At 30.2% G+C, this 18,892-nt stretch overlaps 6 protein-coding genes across 7 annotated transcripts; 5 read left to right on the top strand and 1 right to left on the bottom strand.

The window, feature by feature from the left end:
• Positions 1–10: 10 nt before the first annotated feature.
• Positions 11–5,510, top strand: LOC145758952 (telomere length regulation protein TEL2 homolog). Of its 2 annotated transcripts, none has more exons than XM_082572651.1 (16): positions 11–83; positions 168–355; positions 538–723; positions 907–1,070; positions 1,382–1,529; positions 1,593–1,764; positions 1,890–2,034; positions 2,276–2,408; positions 2,716–2,826; positions 2,925–3,174; positions 3,669–3,797; positions 3,895–4,011; positions 4,271–4,408; positions 4,512–4,619; positions 4,707–4,895; positions 5,238–5,510. In XM_082572651.1, exons 1-16 carry the CDS (start codon positions 15–17, stop codon positions 5,508–5,510), a joined length of 2,520 nt encoding a protein of 839 aa, XP_082428777.1. In that variant the 5' UTR covers positions 11–14. The 2 variants fall into 2 exon arrangements, with proteins under 2 accessions (XP_082428777.1, XP_082428776.1); XM_082572650.1 differs by having other exon boundaries at positions 4,271–4,414.
• Positions 5,511–5,669: 159 nt separating this feature from the next.
• On the top strand, positions 5,670–9,184 carry LOC145758953 (fidgetin-like protein 1). The gene is made up of 11 exons (XM_082572652.1): positions 5,670–5,929; positions 6,025–6,471; positions 6,534–6,626; positions 6,688–6,788; positions 7,127–7,259; positions 7,360–7,451; positions 7,523–7,660; positions 7,870–8,001; positions 8,082–8,231; positions 8,468–8,614; positions 8,950–9,184. Exons 1-11 carry the CDS (start codon positions 5,701–5,703, stop codon positions 9,103–9,105), a joined length of 1,818 nt encoding a protein of 605 aa, XP_082428778.1. The 5' UTR covers positions 5,670–5,700; the 3' UTR covers positions 9,106–9,184.
• LOC145758954 (uncharacterized) lies at positions 8,423–10,268 on the bottom strand. The gene is made up of 2 exons (XM_082572653.1): positions 10,020–10,268; positions 8,423–9,680 (listed from the first exon to the last, which is right to left on the bottom strand). Exons 1-2 carry the CDS (start codon positions 10,185–10,187, stop codon positions 9,357–9,359), a joined length of 492 nt encoding a protein of 163 aa, XP_082428779.1. The 5' UTR covers positions 10,188–10,268; the 3' UTR covers positions 8,423–9,356.
• A 276-nt stretch (positions 10,269–10,544) lies between these two features.
• Positions 10,545–12,970, top strand: LOC145759229 (serine/threonine-protein phosphatase 2A regulatory subunit B'' subunit gamma-like). Its single transcript, XM_082573005.1, has 6 exons — positions 10,545–10,756; positions 10,874–11,587; positions 11,712–11,760; positions 11,993–12,166; positions 12,352–12,456; positions 12,538–12,970. Exons 1-6 carry the CDS (start codon positions 10,575–10,577, stop codon positions 12,658–12,660), a joined length of 1,347 nt encoding a protein of 448 aa, XP_082429131.1. The 5' UTR covers positions 10,545–10,574; the 3' UTR covers positions 12,661–12,970.
• Positions 12,971–13,138: 168 nt separating this feature from the next.
• On the top strand, positions 13,139–15,959 carry LOC145760420 (ribosome biogenesis regulatory protein homolog). Its single transcript, XM_082574307.1, has 11 exons — positions 13,139–13,378; positions 13,682–13,751; positions 13,847–13,885; positions 13,955–14,095; positions 14,193–14,271; positions 14,445–14,605; positions 14,956–15,021; positions 15,102–15,143; positions 15,216–15,311; positions 15,413–15,447; positions 15,555–15,959. Exons 1-11 carry the CDS (start codon positions 13,221–13,223, stop codon positions 15,649–15,651), a joined length of 984 nt encoding a protein of 327 aa, XP_082430433.1. The 5' UTR covers positions 13,139–13,220; the 3' UTR covers positions 15,652–15,959.
• LOC145760419 (uncharacterized) lies at positions 15,944–18,884 on the top strand. Its single transcript, XM_082574306.1, has 8 exons — positions 15,944–16,079; positions 16,417–16,610; positions 16,686–16,729; positions 16,933–17,030; positions 17,118–17,256; positions 17,397–17,527; positions 17,955–18,104; positions 18,464–18,884. The coding sequence occupies exons 1-8, from the start codon at positions 16,020–16,022 to the stop codon at positions 18,641–18,643; spliced, it is 996 nt and encodes a 331-aa protein (XP_082430432.1). The 5' UTR covers positions 15,944–16,019; the 3' UTR covers positions 18,644–18,884.
• The last annotated feature ends 8 nt before the right edge of the window (positions 18,885–18,892 follow it).

Below are 18,892 nucleotides of genomic sequence, written 5' to 3'. Positions count from 1 at the left end.
GGGTTAGAGAGTGGATGAATCAACTTCGATCATGTAACTTTGAAAACAGTAAAACAACTCAATGTTTAGTTGAACTAAATCAGGTCAGGAGAAAATTTAAAACCTAAAAACAAAATTTAAAAACTTTAAATTTTTCTAAACCTTTATTTTCTATTTTATTTTTTAAGATTTTAAAGTCATCGGTTGACAGCCATTCTTACCAAGTTTATTGCAATTTATTGGAGTTAGTAATTTTGCAATCAAGTAAAGAATGGTTATCTAGTTCTTATTCCAATACTTTATTGAAAGAAATTGTTTCACACCTTCCTCCAGATACAGCATTGCTTTGTTTTTATTCTCTTCTAAACCAGACCAAGTATATATTTAAAATATATTTTAATGACCAAGATTATTGATTAATAATTTAAATTTTACCCAATAGACTGAAAATAAAAATAGTCTTATAATTTATTTAAAAATCCTAAATAATTTTGTTTTTCATCATTTTATATTTTATATATTTATTTCAATTTTAGCTGACTTTTTTATATTTTTTAGACTTAAAGAAAGGTCAGAGGTGATTATTTCTTTGCTTCAGTTTTTATTCCAATCTAATATATTCCGTAAACTACTGATGCAGGAATGTAGCTCATCAGCCCCACCAAGTCAGGAACTGTGGCCGAAAATTGTCACTTTTATTGCTTCACTACCGGAGCTTACATCGAACAAATTATTATCAACAAAGTATGTAAATAAATTTTTATTTTTCCAAACTATATGTATATATAAGTAATATATACTGTGCTATAGTCTAAGCTGTGGTGAAATCTTATTATACATAGTTTATCACATAATAACTATTATTGTTTTCAAACCTGTAAAAATATACATTTAACTCAGCAATCCAATTTACCATTTCTTTTTTAGTAATTTTTTTCATCACGAAAAATATTTTATTTTTCTGGGGGTTGAGATTGTTGAAACGATTAAAGAACTGGTCAACTTTTTACAAACTGAAGATAATGATAAAGTGATAAATACTAAGTTTTTATCACTTGTGATTGGGCAATTGGGACTAATTGGAAAATCAGGTAATGTCAACTAGCATATTGTTTTTTTTTATTCTCAATTCACACTTAGCATATATTATCTAATTTGCTTTGCCAGTTTTGGATGTTATAGATCTGGTGATGCAGGCTAATCATTATTCTGACAATGAATTTTTAAACTCGGCATAAGTTAATACCAGTATTATCTTTCTTAAATATGCTAAACAGTAAAGTTAAACTTTATGGCCTAAGCTGATGAAGCTCAATTTTAAGCTGTCTTTGCAATTTTCTAGCTTAATATAACAGATTTGTTTTTATGTTTGGTATTTAATTAATATTTCTTGCTTTTTTAGAATACATTTTTAAACCTCTACTGCCAGCAGTTATATCACATACACACAAGAATTTTGTCTGGCGAAGAATTTTAAACAAAATATTTTATGGTGTTTCTGATCGTTGTTTACAACCCTTACTGCTTTGCCTGTTTCAACAATCTTTAATGTAAGTTGTGCTTTTTAGGTTTTTTTTATCAAATATTAATATTCTGATATTGTTTTTTTTTAGTCCACATTGTATGTGTAATATACTTGGGGATCTTATTGCGAAAAAATCGAAAGTCAAATTTATTTTGCTTCGAAAATTTCTTATTATGAAACATTTTAAAAGCAACAATGTTCCGGAAAATGTGATTGGCTACCTAAACAGCTTACCAAATACGGGACACTTACTACAAGAGGTATTATTGCTAAGGTTTTGTCGTATATTTACAATGTTATGTTGTGTCATAGTTTGCCTTATTTTGATATATATATATATTTATAAAGTGGTATTAAATTAGATTTTTATTTAAATTTTTCTTAGTTGTTGACACAACTTTTGAGTGTATGGGCAAGTGCCAGCGCCATAAAACACACCTCCTACGAGCAGCACAAATACATCACAACCTCTGTTTTAATCTGTATTCGGTATTTACGAAACCAAACACTGGATCAAAAGTTTACTAATGGTAAGTGTAAAAAAAAAAGAATTTTTAATAATATTTTTAGTTGACTTATAGAGAGATTAATGTTATGATCTTATTCAAGGACACAACAACATGCAAGCAATGGTAATCGAACAATAGACCTTATGTTGAGATACCAAGTTTTATTTTATTTGGGTACAAAATTTATCACATAATTTTGTATGTTTTTTTTTATGTTAATTTTTGGTAAATATTAATTTAAATTTTTGTTTTTTATATTGAGATGTAACTGAAAGTCTTATGAATGGAATGAAAAATCATTTGGAATCATCTGATGAAAATATGAGATGTCTGGGGATGATTGTTGGGGAGAAATTAACTGAAATACTAAAGTTACCTGCCAAAAATAACTCAACGTAAATATTCCTTAAATATTTAAAAGTTTGTCAGTATTCTTTATAGTATCATAAACATGAGGGTGTCTTAGAATTGCATATTACCATTATAAGCACTATTACTTAAGCTATAAACTGCAGGTGTTTTTTTATTGGGTCTAACTTTAAAAATATGTACTACCCCGCATACCCTAACTTTTTGTAATTGCAGTAATATTGGTAATATTACTAAAATGGCTTTAACATTGTTATGCATTCAATATGTACCATGAATTTAAAATCTAAACTTAACAATGGTTAACTTAACCTGTTTTTTTTTTTTATGTAGGCTTAAATTTGATTACAATAACAATAAAGAAGCTTTAAAGTTGATGGAATTATCAAAAGATGTACAAGTACCTGACCCTGAATTCTATTCAGAACAAGAAGTAATTTACAAGTAAAGCATTTAAAAATAATTTAAGTTGTTACTGTACTTTGTAAAAAAACATATTTTATTTCTAATTCGCAACCTATTTATGTACACGTTTTTTTCAGCAATATTAAGTCCGAAATCTCTTCTATAAACCCCACTCAAATTAAAGATAAATTAAGTTACACAACGGACAAGCAATCTTTTATGAAGATCGTGAAGGCAAAAAATATTCCTATACCGAACGAGGTTAAAGAAATTAATGAATACCAACAAAATAAACTGGAAAATGATCAACTGGATAGTGATGATAATTTGAGTGATGATGAGGATTTATTTGCTTATGATTTGCCCAAAGAAGAAACATTTTCCAAGGTAGTTTTAATAAATTTACAACATTTTTATTTCTAAACCATAGAGGTTTTTTGAGTTACTTCGACTCAGTCTTAAGTTGCCTGTGGCAGTTTGGGATATTATAGATTATAATTGCCCAGTAACTATGCTTCTGATTAATTGCTGGCTCAGCAGGAGTTCATACTGTTTATAGCGCCTTACTCAAGGGCGCTACAGCATGAGGTCAGTGGGGATTGAACCCACGACCTCATGTGTGGTGTAGCAAGTGTTCTTACCACCACACCATGCTGCCGGTAGGTTATGAATCTTAGCTTTGTCACTTGAGGTCCTTAGTACAATCCTTACTGTTTTAATGTTAAAACACCCTTAAGTAACATGTTAGTAATACCTTTTAACTACAGGCAGTATCATCAGTTTGATAATATCCAAAATTACTTTATGCCATTACACACTAAGCCAGTAAAATTAAACTTTTAAAAATTGCTGCATACATTTTATTTTTTTTATATGTTTAGGTAGCAAAACCCATGTACATAAGAGATTGTATGGCTGGTTTAATTGAAAATAAAGATGCAGAATCTATGGAAATTTATTTAAACTGCCTCAACAATTTAATAAACAAAGACAATGTTGCTGCAATAGAGGTAGAATGCTAGAACTAAAAACCAATTTCGTTTTTTATTTAAGAAAATTTTTCAATGTTATTTCTTAAGTTAATAATTTGGAACTTTTTGTTTATAGATTTCAGTTGAGCTGTGCAAGATTTTGCTAAACCTTCAAAATAATTATGCACTTAGTAATTTCGATGTAAAAGTTAAACAGGCAATAACATCATTACTAACTCTCAATCCTAAACAAGTAAGAGAATATGTCTTAAAAGTTATATCAGTTAGACTAATTTTGCAGGATAATTAAACTGTTGGTTAAATTTCGATTTCTAAAGAAATTAATGTCATATGCAGTAATCACTTTTATTTATATAAAAAGAAACCTAGTATCTCAAGTTGTTGTCTTTAAAAGCTTGATTACTTTGCCACACTGCCAGTTTTATTTAGAGGTTCCAGAGCTTACGAAATTTACAAACTACATCAAAAATAGATTTTTTTAATTGTTACAGGTTTCAAGTTATATTGTGTCAGAGTTCTACAGTGAGCACTACAATCTCCAGCAAAGAGTTGTTATGTTGGATGTATTGGTCATGGCTTCTGGAAGAATAAGTGGAATAAATAATCAACAAATAACCGACATTAACAAAGTAGAAGTACAAAAATAATTCAGCTAATGCATGTCTTATGTGTTTATATCAATAAAATTAAAATTTTTTGGAGGGATTAAAATTGTTTTTTTGATTTCTGTAGCAGGAAAAATTTAAAGATGAGGAAAAGGTGTCTTCCTCATCAACACAATTACACTGGAAAGAAGTTCTGGAAAAAAGAATTGAAAGCAAAACGAGAAGATTTGGAAAGGCAAAAAATCTATTTTTTATTAACTATAAAAAAAAATTAGAAAAAATAAAGTTTTTTAGTTTTCATATATAATTTTTAAACATTTAGGCAAGAAAAACAGTCCCAGAACCAACGCCAGACCAGTTTGGGCCGGTTGCAGGCTATTTTTTCTTTCCTCTGATGACAAATTATGACAAGAGAATCAGAACTCTGGATTTGATGGGCACTGATTCGATTATTCTTGGTCGAATGTTGTATGCATTAGGGACCATACTGTACTCTACATCTAACTCAATGGTACGTTACGTATATTTTTATATGATGGCGTGGTTAAAACACTTAGTTTTACTATAAAAGGGGCGAAGTTTAATCCCCACTGCTTTTATGCTGTAGAGTAAGGCTCTAAAAACACTGTACAAACTTCTGCTAAGCCATAAATCAATCGGCAGAATAATTTTCTTGAAATTATATCCAATAGTATTCTAAATTGCCGAAGTCAAGTGGAGACTGGGTCAGAGTATAAAGTGTGTTATGCCTCATCGCCTCTTCACATCGAGGATAAATACATTTAAAAAACACAGGCTTGGATGTTTTTTTTTGCTTTTTTTTTTTTAATTTTTGCGATTAATTTGTTTTAAGATTTGTGAAAAAATGTCACTCTCTCTTCTCGAGTTTCTCATCCCGATTCGAAGTCATATTGAACCTTTTGTTCGTCGTGCATGTGTGTTCTGTGTTTCCATGGTTGCCATGACATCAAACTCTATGACAACAACACTTTGTGATGTCATCCTTGATGCAAGAGACTGGCTTTGTGATGTCATAGAACATGATGACGACACTCAAACAAGAGAAGCAGCAACAAACACTGTTATGCTTTTAAGTTCAAAAATCAAAAAGGAATTGAACATGTAACCAAGCACTTTGAACCAAAAAACTGTTTTTATTCAAATTGTTTATAATTGTGCTATAAATTTTAATGCTTTGTTGAATTTTTTGATTGCTTTATGCTATATTACCAACTATTGGTCTCTCTTAATTTGATGTAAAATAATGCTCATTTAATTTTCTTTAGGTCAACATAAAAAAATTGTTTATTTAAAATATGACTAGTTTAAATGATGCTTCTTCTAACAAAGAAAATCTACATCTATGGCAAGATCGTAACTTTGTGCTAAAATCTGAAGCAAAATTGTCCCCAGCTGACGTTGCTGAGATTCATAGAAACAATATCGAACATTTAAAAACTGCTGGTTTTCTTAATAATTTGGATAAAGGAACTTTGGAATTTGCTCTCAAAAAGGAAACTAAAAGATACAATGCAATTGTAGATGGTAAGATTTACTCTTTGTTTTTTATATTAAATACCATATAGCTTATTCTTGAAATAACTCTTTAGAAAAAGTTGATTCGATAATACTTTTTTTAGAACCTGACAAGACGAAAGGTCTCAACAACTTTGCTGAAGAGGCAGTTGCCATAGCAACAGGGTGTAGAAACGTGAGTGCCAAGTGGAAGAGTGGATTGACCATGGAAAAAATATTAAATTTGCCTTCTATACAGCATGCTTTAATAAAAAATCAAAGTTTTAGCGAGGATTTGATTTTGGAAAAACAGATTGAAAAATATGGGCATCTTAGACTTGTAAAAGATAAATCGAATAGCACAACTCCAAAACACACTGAAAATAAATCAACTAACCCCGGTAATTCTCATAATTCGTCAAACAACTCTGTTCAAAGAAAACTTGAAGTTGGAAAAACTAATTCAACAAATAATTACAAATTTGTTTCAAAAAACTTGGAACTGAATAATGCAGTCAAAAGACAGAGGATTATTGAAAAAGATGATGATGAAGACATGGACATAGATACTGGTAGGATTAATATTGGTTTTATGCTTACGTTTATAATGTAACTATTTTTAATCTTTTTGTAGAATCAACTAAGCCCAAATTTGCATTCAAGTCTGCCAGAGAACAATTTGATTTAAACAAAAATAAAAAATATCAGAAATCGTCGCCGCAACAAGGTAAATATAACAAACAGAAATTTTAGGTTTTCAATTTTTTTTGATAATTTTTTATGTTTAGGCAAAAAGTCGTTGGGTTCAAGGCCCAGAAATCAATGTTTTGCAAAGTTTGTGCCTCCTACAACATCTGACCAAAAGGAAAACAACGGCGAATCTAGTGGGGTATGTATAAACTTTGCTTGGGATATATTTAATATAAAATCTATTGTTATGGAGGTTAAGGCTCATGATCAGGCCAAACTGTTGCCATATTTTCCATGAGTCAGGTGCAGTTATTTTTCTGCCTAGACCATAAATTAAGTGGCAAGTAGGTATGCAGGCATCTTCTAAACATGTCAATAAAATCCTTAAACTGTCCTAGCCTTATCGAGGTTGAACCTGAGTGACATTAGTTTTTTTTTATTTTGGTGTTAAGTTGGTCTTCTAACATCTGGTATAAAGCAATATGTAGATATATTAAAAACAAGACTAGTTACTTAGGTGAATTTTATTCTTTGTAGAGATACAATAATACATCTGAAAATATGCAGGGTCTTGACCCGAGGTTAAAGGGCATTGACCCCCAATTAGTTGAACTGGTAATGAGTGAGATTATGGATCACGGTGCCCCAATTCATTGGGATGATATTGCTGGTTAGCTTAAATTAAAATTTTCATTTTTTTTTGCAAAAAATTTAATATTTAAGCTGGTTGTGTGGTTCTTGCCTAAGATAAGAAATTTCCTATTTTTAAGGACTACAATATGCCAAAGATACCATAAAAGAAATTGTAATTTGGCCAATGCTAAGACCCGATATATTCACAGGATTAAGGGGCCCTCCAAAGGTAAATTTATATTTTATTTAAACACCTAATAATAACACACAGTCACGCTCAAAAATTGTATTATTATGCAGGGAATATTGTTATTTGGTCCACCAGGTACTGGCAAGACTTTAATCGGCAAATGCATCGCAAACGAGTCCTGTGCAACTTTCTTTAGTATAAGTGCATCGTCTCTTACTTCTAAGTGGATTGGACAGGGTGAAAAAATGGTAAGCATAATTATATTGTCATTATGGAACTTGGTTAAAAATCTTTTAGAAATGACAAGTATAACTTTGAATTAGATCAGTAATAATGGTCTAACATCAAGAATAAATAATATTTTCAAAAGAAAATTCTATTTACTGAACACTAAGTTCTTAATTATAAGTTTTATAATATGCTTTTAAAGTTGTTTTTAAATCTTGTTTTTGTTCAGGTTAGAGCCCTGTTTGCGGTAGCTAACCTCCATCAACCTGCAGTTATTTTTATTGATGAAATCGATTCTCTTCTTTCACAAAGGTCCGACACCGAGCACGAGTCTTCCAGAAGAATTAAAACTGAATTTCTGGTTAAATTTTGAAACATTTTTTTCAATAAAATAATTAATATTAAATTTTGGAATCAGATTTAAAAATTATAATTTTAAAGGTTCAACTTGATGGGGCTACAACTTCTTCGGAAGACAGAATCCTGGTTGTCGGGGCAACCAACCGTCCTCAGGAGATTGATGAGGCTGCAAGGAGGAGACTTGTGAAGAGACTTTACATCCCTCTTCCCGATCCGGAAGCAAGAAAACAGGTAAGTGATTTTTTTTAAAGTTTTTGTTAGTTCAGCCATTTTAAAAACGAAATTTTGCCTTTTTTTGTTTTTTAGTTTATTATCTTTTATCAATAGTATAGGGTAAGCTTTTTATTGTACAAAATATAAATAAGGCAATTTAAACATCTGTTTCTATATATTTTATTAAAAAAATAAAACAGCTCAAAAAAAAAAAAAATCAACATAAAAATTTTACTATTCACCATTCTCCTTAGATAGTTATTCGACTGATGGAGCAACAGCTTTATCAACTATCTGATAAGGAAATAAACTCAGTTGTAGATAAAACAGATGGGTATTCTGGTGCCGATGTCACTAACTTATGTAAGGAAGCAGCACTGGGCCCTATCAGAAGCTTACAGGTAAATATTGCTTTTGTAAAGTTGAATTTTGCAATATTCTAAGGGCAGGTATCCCCGTGTTTTAAAGAATACCATACTTAATGGACTTTTTTTGAAAGCCATTAGATTTTACAGAAAGTTACCCAGAAATTAAAAGGCATTTTTCAGAGGGTAAAAATGGCATTTTAGAGCATGGTTTATAGGTAATGTCAATTCAGTAAAACAGTATTTGCTAATATATTATTAATACAAATTAATTAACAAAAAAAGTGAAATTGCGATATTACTAAAAATTTGAAATGCATGATTATACTTACAAAAAAAGTTTTTAACAAGATTTAAAAACATTATTTTAGGTTATAGACATAAGTCAAATCAGTAAAGATGACGTACGACCCATACAAGTGCAGGATTTTTACAAAGCCTTAACCAGAGTTAAAGCAAGCGTTTCACAAAAAGATTTAGTTTTGTATTCTGAATGGAACAAAACATTTGGTTGCGGAACACTTTGATAAATTTTTAAAAAATCGATTGTTAATTTTTGTTGGTTTACAGTTAGCATTATGTTTTTTTTAATAAAAAAGGGAATTAAATTTATATAAACTTGTTAAAAAAAAAATAATATTTATATACAGTGTTTATATTAAATTTATATAAATATAACCCAAAATATTACAAAAATAAACTATTTTACAGTAGGAAATAACTTTCAGATAATAAAAAAGGATTTTTTGCAACAAAAACATATTAAAAATTGCAACAGTTAACTATTATTTTGAGTAAACTTTTCGTATTCAAAATCGTAATCATAAAACTCTGTCATATTTTCCATCATGTTTGGAAGCTGAAAGCCGGAGTTTTGCGTTAAACCTTTATGGAATAATGATGATTTAATAGAAGAGGAAAATTGGAAAGGGACGTCACCACATGCTAGTGTGTAATTGTCTGTTGCTCGTATTTCTATTGAAGATGTTGTGTTAGTGGCTTGGCTATTATCTAGAGGAGGTATTGGGGTTTGAACTCTTTCATTTGTGGGACTTCTGTTAAGTTGTTCGTCGACTCCAGAGCTTGATTGGTTGTTTAGATCCTAAATAAAAATTTATTAGTTTTAACAACTCATGATGCGTGTGATTCTCGGTTTAACTCCAGCTGCTCCCATGTGGCATCATTTGTGAGTTAGGTACTATAAATGGTATGGTACTAACTTTTGTTACGCTGCTAGTTGGAAAAACAGTTGTTGGGGAACACTTAGACAGGATATTAAGTCAAACATATCCCAAACTGTAAAGGGGAACTTCAAACTTGGCTGAAGTAACTAATGTTATGCCATGTTTGGGTTGGGTAGTCTTGCTAGGTCACATCGAGGATAAATAAACATATATTTTTATTTAACATAGACTATACCCTACTGTAAAGCTGTACCTACGTTGTATATGGGGGGCATATCCTGATTTCTTATATCTCCAGGTTTAACTGTGTTTTGCTTTTCGTTTTCACTTTCTAATAATACGAAACCATCAACTATTTCGTCCTCATTATCCTGCTGGGGTAATTGCGTTGAAGTTTTGCGAGCTTTCCGTCCAAAAGAAAACATTTATTACTCAAATTTATGTATTTAAAGTTTATTTCTATTAAACAAAACACTGTTAGACAGCCTATAAGTGGAAACTGTAGGCAGAAGGGTAAACAATAATGAAACTACGTTGCAACACCTTTGTTTGTCAATAATTGCTCTGGCTCATCATCTTGCGGTCGATAGTTTAAAAAATTATAAAAAAAAAGTTATTTCAGTACTCTACTTGCCTAATTTAAAATTAAATTAGTTTTTTGATTGTCTTAAAAAAACTAAAATTCTAATTTATTTTAGCAACAAAACTGACACAACCCCTATTTGGTTATTAAACAGGGATTGTAACTTTGTACCGGTTATTTTTAAATTTAAGAAATTAGAATTGTCTTTCGTTTTTTTCATTATTTAAATATGGATTGGAAGAGCAAATTGCGCAAATTCAACGCTGATCCTAATTTAAGTATAGCTAGTGGGTCAAAACTAATTCCTAAACAAGATGAAATGGAAATATTTAAGAAATATTATCAGGAGTGGAACAGCGAAAAACTGAAAAAAAGTTCGACGTACAAGCAAATTCCAAAATTCTATTACAGGTACGTTGCCTTTATATTAAGCCTACCATTTAACCCAAGGCTTTTGCACTTTATTCTTGGCATTTAAATCTATGTAACTTGTAGTAAAATAATTAAAAATCATTTTTTTAATATTAGGTTGCCCAATGACGATGAAGTGTTGTTGCAAAAATTGCGTGAGGAATCTCGAGCGGTTTTCTTACAAAGAAAAAGCAGAGAACTACTCGACAATGAAGAGCTACAAAACCTATGGTTTTTACTCGATAAACATCACACTCCTCCTCTAAGAGACGAGGAACAGATGATTAACTATGAGGACTATTTAAGAGTTGGTGAACAGTCGGGCACAAAATGCCAACCCTTTTTCACCAGTGTCATTTTTGCGAAATTGTATCAGAAAGATCCTCTGGGACGAATATCAATTTTACAGTTTTTTAATTATGTGATGCGCAAAGTATGGTTACACCAAACAAGAATTGGGTTAAGTTTATATGACGTTGCTGGACAGGGTTACCTTCGAGAAGCTGATTTGGAAAATTACATTTTGGAATTAATCCCAACCTTGCCTCAACTGGATGGCTTAGAGCGATCATTTTACTCATTTTATGTTTGTACTGGCGTTCGAAAGTTCTTCTTTTTTCTTGATCCTTTAAGGACTGGAAAAATTAAGATTCTTGATATCCTTGCCTGTGGATTTTTGGATGATCTTCTGGAGTTGAGAGATGAAGATCTATCGAAGGATGTGCAGGAGGCTAACTGGTTCTCCGCTCCCTCTGCGTTAAGAGTTTACGGACAATATTTAAATCTTGATCGAGATCACAATGGAATGTTAAGCAAAGAAGAACTGTCAAGGTAAAAATCAAATTATTATTTTTAATATATATATATATATTAAAGGTTTTTTAATTATTTTTTGTATAGTCTTTTTATGATTTTTATTTAAAAGAAACTTAAAGTTATTTTGATTTTTTTTTAGATATGGAACTGGCACTTTGACCAAGATATTTTTAGACCGCGTATTCCAGGTAAACATATTAGTATTGTTGTTGTTGTTGTGTTCTATATTTAAACATGACCTATATTGTGTGTAGTATGTCAAAGAAACAACCACAAATAAACTGGTTTCTATTGATATTGATTTAGACCAGTTCTTTATATTAAGTGTAAAAATTAAAATATATACAGTGTTTTTTATTTAGTAGCAAAATAAAATTTTACTTAAATATATATTAATATTTTTTATCAATTTTTTAACAGGAATGTTTAACATACGATGGGGAAATGGATTACAAAACCTATCTTGATTTTGTGCTTGCAATGGAGAATCGAAAAGAAGCGGCTGCATTACAATACCTGTTTAAACTTCTAGATGTACAAAATCGTGGATACTTAAATGTTTTTGCCTTAAACTACTTCTTCCGAGCTATACAAGTCAGTTTTTATTAACATAAAAATTTTTTGTAAATTTATATGACTTAAATGTATTTGCGTTAAACTACTTCTTCCGAGCTATACAAGTCAGTTTTTATTAACATTAAAGTTTTTTGTAAATTTATGTGATAGAATGCGTTTTTTTTATAAAATTTAAGTCTTAATTTTTTTGTATTACTTTTTAGGAAATGATGAAAATGCATGGTCAAGAGCCGGTGTCGTTTGCTGATGTGAAAGATGAAATATTTGATATGATCAAGCCTGCTGACCCTCTGCACATTACATTACAGGTAATTTCTAAGAAAGAGTTAAAAAATATTACTTGTGAATTATAAACAGGCATTTTATTTTTTTTGTTTTTTCGCTTTAAGGACCTTATCAATAGCGGCCAAGGTGAAATCGTAACAAATATACTTATTGATTTAAATGGTTTTTGGACTTATGAGAACAGAGAGGTGCTGGTTGTTGACTCTGGAATGGACGACGATGTATAAAAATTTCATCAAACAATTTTTTTTTAACAGTAGCCTTCTTGGTATTTCAACAAAGCGTTTTGCAAGTTATTTCTTAGTTTATTGTTTAATCTGAATCATTTTTGTTTTATCCTAAGTTCCCACTTTTACGGGACTTTGTAAGGTTCTGTTTTCGATTATTCTTTACCTCAACTGCTGCATACATTCCTAACTGCGGATTATTATAAATAGTTGAGAGCCTATTTCTTTAATATTTTGCCTTAAATGTTCTTTTTGATTGTTGTAGTTATTTGACATAGCTTTTAGTTTTGTATTTTTTTGTAATAAAAGCATTTAAGAATACCAATATATGTGCAAAATTGTTTTTTATTACCAATATTTGTAGGACTGGACAGTATGAGGACAAATCGGTTTACCCATTTAAGTTTGACGTCTTTACTTCCCGACTTATCGTGTTAAAGTTAACTTACTTTTACAATGAACGTGTAGAGCACACGAGTTGACGACTTCAGGTTTCGTAAAATTTTTCGTTGTTAGCCTAAGCCATTTTGTCATAATTAGAACCTAATTAACGCATAAAAATGGCTGTAAAGGCAGCTACTATTCTTAAAAACATTCAGAAGCAAGAAGAGGAGAATATTAAGTCGACATTGGTTCATAAAGACGTTGATTTGGAGTTTGATGTCGGAAATTTAACGGCTGTTGATGCGAATCCGTTAAACGATGACCAGCTAAACAGGTTTGTTCAAAACTTATTTGTGTTTTAGCAGTTTTAAAATTTGCAAATTCTGTCATACTAGTAGACTACTTAACGTAAATTTATAATAAAATTGTTAAATAGGCTATATTTTAGATTTTTTTAATTAAGAATATATTGCCATTCTCCGATTTTTTATACAAACACGTGGTTTTGGATTTTTGAATCTTTTAATTTTTTATCTAAGGGTTTTTTGATTTTATTGTAGTATAGCTATACTTTCTTTTGCACTGTCAGTCTCTTATTTACTGTAAGTTTAACAGCTTTAATGTTTATTATTTTTAGTTCAAAAGCAGAATATTTAAAATCCCTAACAAGAGACAACACACAACTATTATTCAACCAAATATGGCAGGTAAAAACAAAAATATCAATAAATGTTCACTATTCTAAATTTATAAATAAAAATATGCCTATTGACTTTTTATATGATTTTTTTGTTGTTTTTAGCTTCCTATTGAAAGAGTTCAAGATACCGTAGTTGCCAAGGTATGTTTATTTAAGAATAATATTCTAACAAATTAAAGCAGAGTAAAATTAATTTTATTTTAAATTTAGTTGTCGGCACCTACAACCATTTTACCTCGAGAAAAAATGATTCCAAAAGCAAAACCAAAGTCGAAATGGGAAGAGTATGCAAGATTGAAGGGAATAAAGAATCGCAAGAAGTCAAAAATGTTATGGGATGACAAATCACAGGTACTTTGTCAATTTTATATTTGTTTTAGTAAAATGCGAAATTTGTATTAATTTTTGGTAGCCTGATTTATTCTTTTTATTGTAAAAATTTTTGTAGTCTTGGAAGCCGAGATGGGGTTACAAGCGAGCTAATGACGACACTAAGGAATGGGTTCTAGAGGTTCCTAAGAATGTTGGTAAGTCTTATTTGTTTTTCTGTCTTTAATCTAGTACTCATAAAATTAAAATTATGTATATATATATATTTTTATTTAAATATGCCTGTCTAGTTACGGGAAATATAACTTAGCTATTTGTTAAGCATAACTCTATATATAATTGTTTATATTAAATATTCATTTTTTATTAGATCCAAATGAAGATCAATTTGAGAAGAAATTAAAAGCCAAGAAAGAAAGGGTGGCCAAGAATGAGTTGCAGAGGTTAAGAAACATCGCTCGACGAACAGGAAAGAAAGTACCAGGTGTTGGAACCACTGCAATGCCTGGTGCAAAGACTTCTAATGAGCAGGTTAACTAAACTAACATCTAGTTAATGGTCCTGTCAATGGGATTTTATTTGTTGAAAGATGGTTACAACTCTCAACTAATAATTGCCTGTGATAGTTTACCTGTGCTCTACAATAGGCAGTTTTATTTATTTGTAGGGCTATAAACTGGACATATCATCCACTAAGCTCCATTATATAATGATTTGTAACTGCAAATAGTTATTAAAAGTTAGCTGTACCTATTTTAAAGCAGTCTTAATAAACTTGCGCAATTGTTAAGTGTATTGCCGCTTCTAGTAAATCTTATGTTTCATTTAAAATAAACTTTTTGGAGTTTTTATTAATATTTACAATAGTTTTTGTATTTTAGCTTGATTCAGCTTTTAACTTAGCCAAACGATCAACTGCTTCTCTGGGAAGATTTGAAGGAAATTTAGTAAGTTTAAATTTTAATTCTTATTGGTTGTTACTATACGTTATTTTCTTTAGCCTTATTGTTTTAAAATTATTTTTTAGAAAAATGAAGATTTAATCAAAAGAGAAGGAAAGAAACGAAAGGTAAGTGGAATAAATGGAAAAGAAAGTATGCTGTTCAGAATTGGACTTTTTTTAATTTTTATTTTCTTTTAGTTTCAACCTGTCATCGGGAACAAAAACGAAAAATCTCAACAGTTAGAAATTTTAAATCGACTTTTCAAGAAAACTCCTAAAATGGATGTTAATAAGGTATAGAAATTAAGTTACAGTAGTACTGTTTATTTTAAATGTTTTACAAATTTTTAGATTTTTTTTAAGAAATTTTATTCTATTTGTTTACTTTTTTGTAGGCTGTAAATAAAGAAAACAAAACTCAAAATACCAGGTGAGTTTTAACAAAGAAACTTATATTTTTTGCCTTAGATAATATGTTTATATATATATATAAGTGAAAAAAATTGTGAAAAATAACTAAAACTTGACTTTTTTTAGTAAATCAAGTCAAAAGAAGGGGTCATCGAAAAAAGTAAAAGGTGGAAAGGGGGGAAAAAAGACGGTTTTCACTCGTGGTAGAAGAGGCAAAAGATAAACTGACATTCTCTAAAATTTAAAATTTTTCAGTTAAAAATGCACAATTAAAATCATTATCCACTGCCAAATGGTGCTAACAGTAGCAAAATTTCTAGATCATTTTTAAACTTTTTTTGTGCCATGCTGCATATAATAGATTGCTGCTAGTTATTAATGTGTTTTTTTATTGGTGTAAAATTTTTAAAAATGATGGTTAATTGTCAATTTTACTCAAAGTTTGCGAAAAAAGTTGTGTTATTGAATTGTTAATGCATTTTTTGTGACTCATTTAAATGATTTTTTTTGATCATGTTTTTGATTGTGCAGGTGTTAAGGTGTTTTAATTGTGTTTAAATTTATGTCATCATCGATAATATTGGAATTAAAATGGATGAAAATAAGGATGATGACATAAATGTGAAGATTTATGCCGGCCACAAGGGGGAGGTAAGGTTGTATTTTTTGTGGTGTAACACTACCCTTTTTATTTTTTTATCCATATAAACTTATAGTGATAGGTTTTAAATTTTTTTGGGTAGGAGGGTTTACAATCTGGGTGTGTTTTTAAAGCTATTAGTAGTGCAGGGCTCGAGGGTTAATAGTGTGGCTATGGTGCGGCTTGAACACGATACCTTACGGCTTGTAGTTTGATGCCTTGACCAGTATACCACACTACTGAACTGTTATATTAATATAGTAATTTTTCATGACAGGATATTTAAGGACTTTTTTTCGGTATATTAATTTTTTTTGGCACCTTTTAATTGGTCTTATGTTATTTTAGGTCAATGCTTGCGCATTTTCTGAGGATTATCAGCTTCTAGTGACGGCCTCAGATGACTGGAGATTAATTGTTTGGAATGTTGCAAAACAGAAAAGGTTATGTGAACTGGTGGGCCATGGTGGACCGGTCAATTCTTGTTCTTTTACCCCTGATTGTAAATATTTGGCAAGTGGTTCTTATGACACAACAGTAAGGTAAAAAAATTAATTTTTTCAGGACATTTTGCAAGTTAAAAGTAAATGTTTTTTTAACAAATTTATTTTTTAAAGGCTATGGGAAACGTCTGCAGTAAGATGTGTAAAGGTATTATTGGGTAAGTTCAAGGAAAAATGTTTAATTATCATATTATATTTTAATACATTATGTTGCTAATTTTATTGTTTAAATTGTTGCTGTCAATGATGTCATTGATGAGTTAAAAAGTTAAAATATGGGGCTATAATTAAATCTATATTAATTTTCTGTTTGTTTTTTTTTAATTTAATTTTTAAAGTAATTTATTTTGAATGTCGTTAGGACATAAGAAATGTGTAGAATGTGTTCGATTTTCTCACAACGGAGACCTTTTATGTTCCACATCATGGGATAAAACCCTTATCGTATGGACCACCAAGGTTGGCACAACATTTTACCATTCTCAAATAAAAAATTTAAACTTTTTTTTTCTATTTAAATCTTTACTTATATTTTCATTTACCCAGTCAGGAGAAATGCTGTACAAATTGGAGGGCCACCAATCTTGTGTTAAGACTTGTTGTTTTTCTTTCAACGATCAACATATTGCCAGTGGAGGATGGGATTATAATGTTAAAGTATGGAACCTGAAACCAACTGCCAAAGGTAAATGTGGTTTAGTTTTTTAATATTTCACCATCAGATTTCTGCTTGAGCGGACTATTGACAAGTTGGCTGTAATGGTACTCATTCTCTTAAAAATAAAGAAATTAAATTGACTTTAAATGATGTTTTAATTGTTTTAGAAACTTGCGACAATTCAAAATGGCTGCTTAGAAAACATGAAAAGATCCCAGGTTATAATGTGTATGTTGTAGCTTTAAAAGGACATACTGGTAACGTTCAAACAGTGGCTTTTTCCAAAGTTGGTCTATTGGTAAGTCAGTTGTATATTGAAGATTTTTGTTTTATAAAAAAGTTAAAGGAATCATTAAACCACACATTCCAGTCAGTGACTTTCTAACTTTAAACTCTTATATCTCACTAACTATTAAATGTTAAAAAATGTATAATTAAAAGATTGGCTTTGTGACTTTGTAAGGACATGAGGTCCTGGGTTTGATCTCCGCCGCTCTCATGCTGTAGCCCCCAGTAATAAGGGCTATATTAAATATAATTTATTATCTAAGACTGCCATAGGTAACTTAAGACTTGATCAGGGTTAGTGATGTTACTGTATGTTTAAGTTGTAAAGTTGACCTTTCCACATTAAGGCTAAGTAAATGTAAAATAAACTTTTTATTATAAGTTTTGTAACAAATATAATTTAGTATTAAATGTACAAATGTTTTTTTTATTTATAGGCTTCTGGGTCCTGGGACAAAACAGTGATATTATGGAACCCAGAAAGAGGGGTTATAATTAGAAAATTTCAGGGTCACACTGGGTGGGTTAAATCTGTCACTTTTTCACATGATTCAAGACAACTTGCTTCGAACGCAGATGATGATACAGTTAGTTTACTTATTCAGATTATATTCAAAGTCAAAAGTTTGTTAGTAGTAAAGCCTATATTATAAGACTTTACTATACTAGGCATTTAAATGTATAGTTTTTTACCTTTTTTTTCTTGGGTGAGGATATGCAGTTGTGACATGTTTTAAGCAATCTGTAAAAGCCTGGCTCAAAGGCAAATAGTGTGGCATTGGTGTGGCTTAAACTTAAAATCCTTTGGCTTGTAGTCTGATGCCATAACCATTAGATCACATTACCGAACTTTTAAGTGTGTAGTAATTAAACCTTTAACTTTAGCTAAGATTTCAAGTTAATTTTTATTTTTAATTTTAAAAAAATGACTTTAATTTTTTGTTAGGTTCGACTATGGAATGTTTTCGACGGCAGTTGTATTAAAGTTCTGGCAGCGAAAACCGACCTTGCTTCGACCTGTTCCTTTTCATCTGACAACAAACTCATCTCCTCAGGGGCAGCTGTTTTTAAACAAAAACCTCAACCACCACAACAACAACAAGAAAACAACGAAGTTGAACAGTAAACACACAATTGTTATTGTAGTTATTATTATTTGTAGTGATTTTATTATTATTTTTTTTAGTTTTTTTATAGCATCATATATTTCAGTTTAGTTTTTTTATGTTAGCGCACTTTTTTATTATTTATCATTATTTTAACTTGCCTTATCAGTTTTTAGTTTGTACTGCATGCAGTCTGTTTTATTTTATGTTAATGGAAACACTGTATTTTTATTTTATAGCACATGTTATTTCATTTTTTTAAGTTGAGA

Source organism: Corella eumyota, chromosome 7 (genome assembly GCF_963082875.1).
Source record: "Corella eumyota chromosome 7, kaCorEumy4.1, whole genome shotgun sequence".
Classification (NCBI taxonomy): domain Eukaryota; kingdom Metazoa; phylum Chordata; class Ascidiacea; order Phlebobranchia; family Corellidae; genus Corella; species Corella eumyota.
This window is presented reverse-complemented; position numbering and strand designations above follow the sequence as displayed.

Bases quoted from the DNA above. Each gene is read 5' to 3' on its own strand.
- LOC145758952 (XM_082572650.1), top strand. From the start codon at position 15: ATGAATCAACTTCGATCATGTAACTTTGAAAACAGTAAAACAACTCAA. The intron at 356-537 runs GTATATATTTAA...TATATTTTTTAG, and splicing joins TCTCTTCTAAACCAGACCAA to ACTTAAAGAAAGGTCAGAGG. The intron at 4,012-4,270 runs GTAAGAGAATAT...TAATTGTTACAG, and splicing joins TAACTCTCAATCCTAAACAA to GTTTCAAGTTATATTGTGTC.
- LOC145758953 (XM_082572652.1), top strand. From the start codon at position 5,701: ATGACTAGTTTAAATGATGCTTCTTCTAACAAAGAAAATCTACATCTA. The intron at 7,452-7,522 runs GTAAATTTATAT...ATTATTATGCAG, and splicing joins GATTAAGGGGCCCTCCAAAG to GGAATATTGTTATTTGGTCC. The intron at 7,661-7,869 runs GTAAGCATAATT...GTTTTTGTTCAG, and splicing joins TTGGACAGGGTGAAAAAATG to GTTAGAGCCCTGTTTGCGGT.
- LOC145758954 (XM_082572653.1), bottom strand. From the start codon at position 10,187: ATGTTTTCTTTTGGACGGAAAGCTCGCAAAACTTCAACGCAATTACCC. The intron at 9,681-10,019 runs GTAGGTACAGCT...ATTTTTATTTAG, and splicing joins ATATGCCCCCCATATACAAC to GATCTAAACAACCAATCAAG.
- LOC145759229 (XM_082573005.1), top strand. From the start codon at position 10,575: ATGGATTGGAAGAGCAAATTGCGCAAATTCAACGCTGATCCTAATTTA. The intron at 11,588-11,711 runs GTAAAAATCAAA...ATTTTTTTTTAG, and splicing joins AGCAAAGAAGAACTGTCAAG to ATATGGAACTGGCACTTTGA. The intron at 12,167-12,351 runs GTCAGTTTTTAT...ATTACTTTTTAG, and splicing joins ACTTCTTCCGAGCTATACAA to GAAATGATGAAAATGCATGG.
- LOC145760420 (XM_082574307.1), top strand. From the start codon at position 13,221: ATGGCTGTAAAGGCAGCTACTATTCTTAAAAACATTCAGAAGCAAGAA. The intron at 14,606-14,955 runs GTTAACTAAACT...TTTGTATTTTAG, and splicing joins CAAAGACTTCTAATGAGCAG to CTTGATTCAGCTTTTAACTT. The intron at 15,448-15,554 runs GTGAGTTTTAAC...GACTTTTTTTAG, and splicing joins AACAAAACTCAAAATACCAG to TAAATCAAGTCAAAAGAAGG.
- LOC145760419 (XM_082574306.1), top strand. From the start codon at position 16,020: ATGGATGAAAATAAGGATGATGACATAAATGTGAAGATTTATGCCGGC. The intron at 16,730-16,932 runs GTAAGTTCAAGG...GAATGTCGTTAG, and splicing joins ATGTGTAAAGGTATTATTGG to GACATAAGAAATGTGTAGAA. The intron at 17,257-17,396 runs GTAAATGTGGTT...TAATTGTTTTAG, and splicing joins CCTGAAACCAACTGCCAAAG to AAACTTGCGACAATTCAAAA.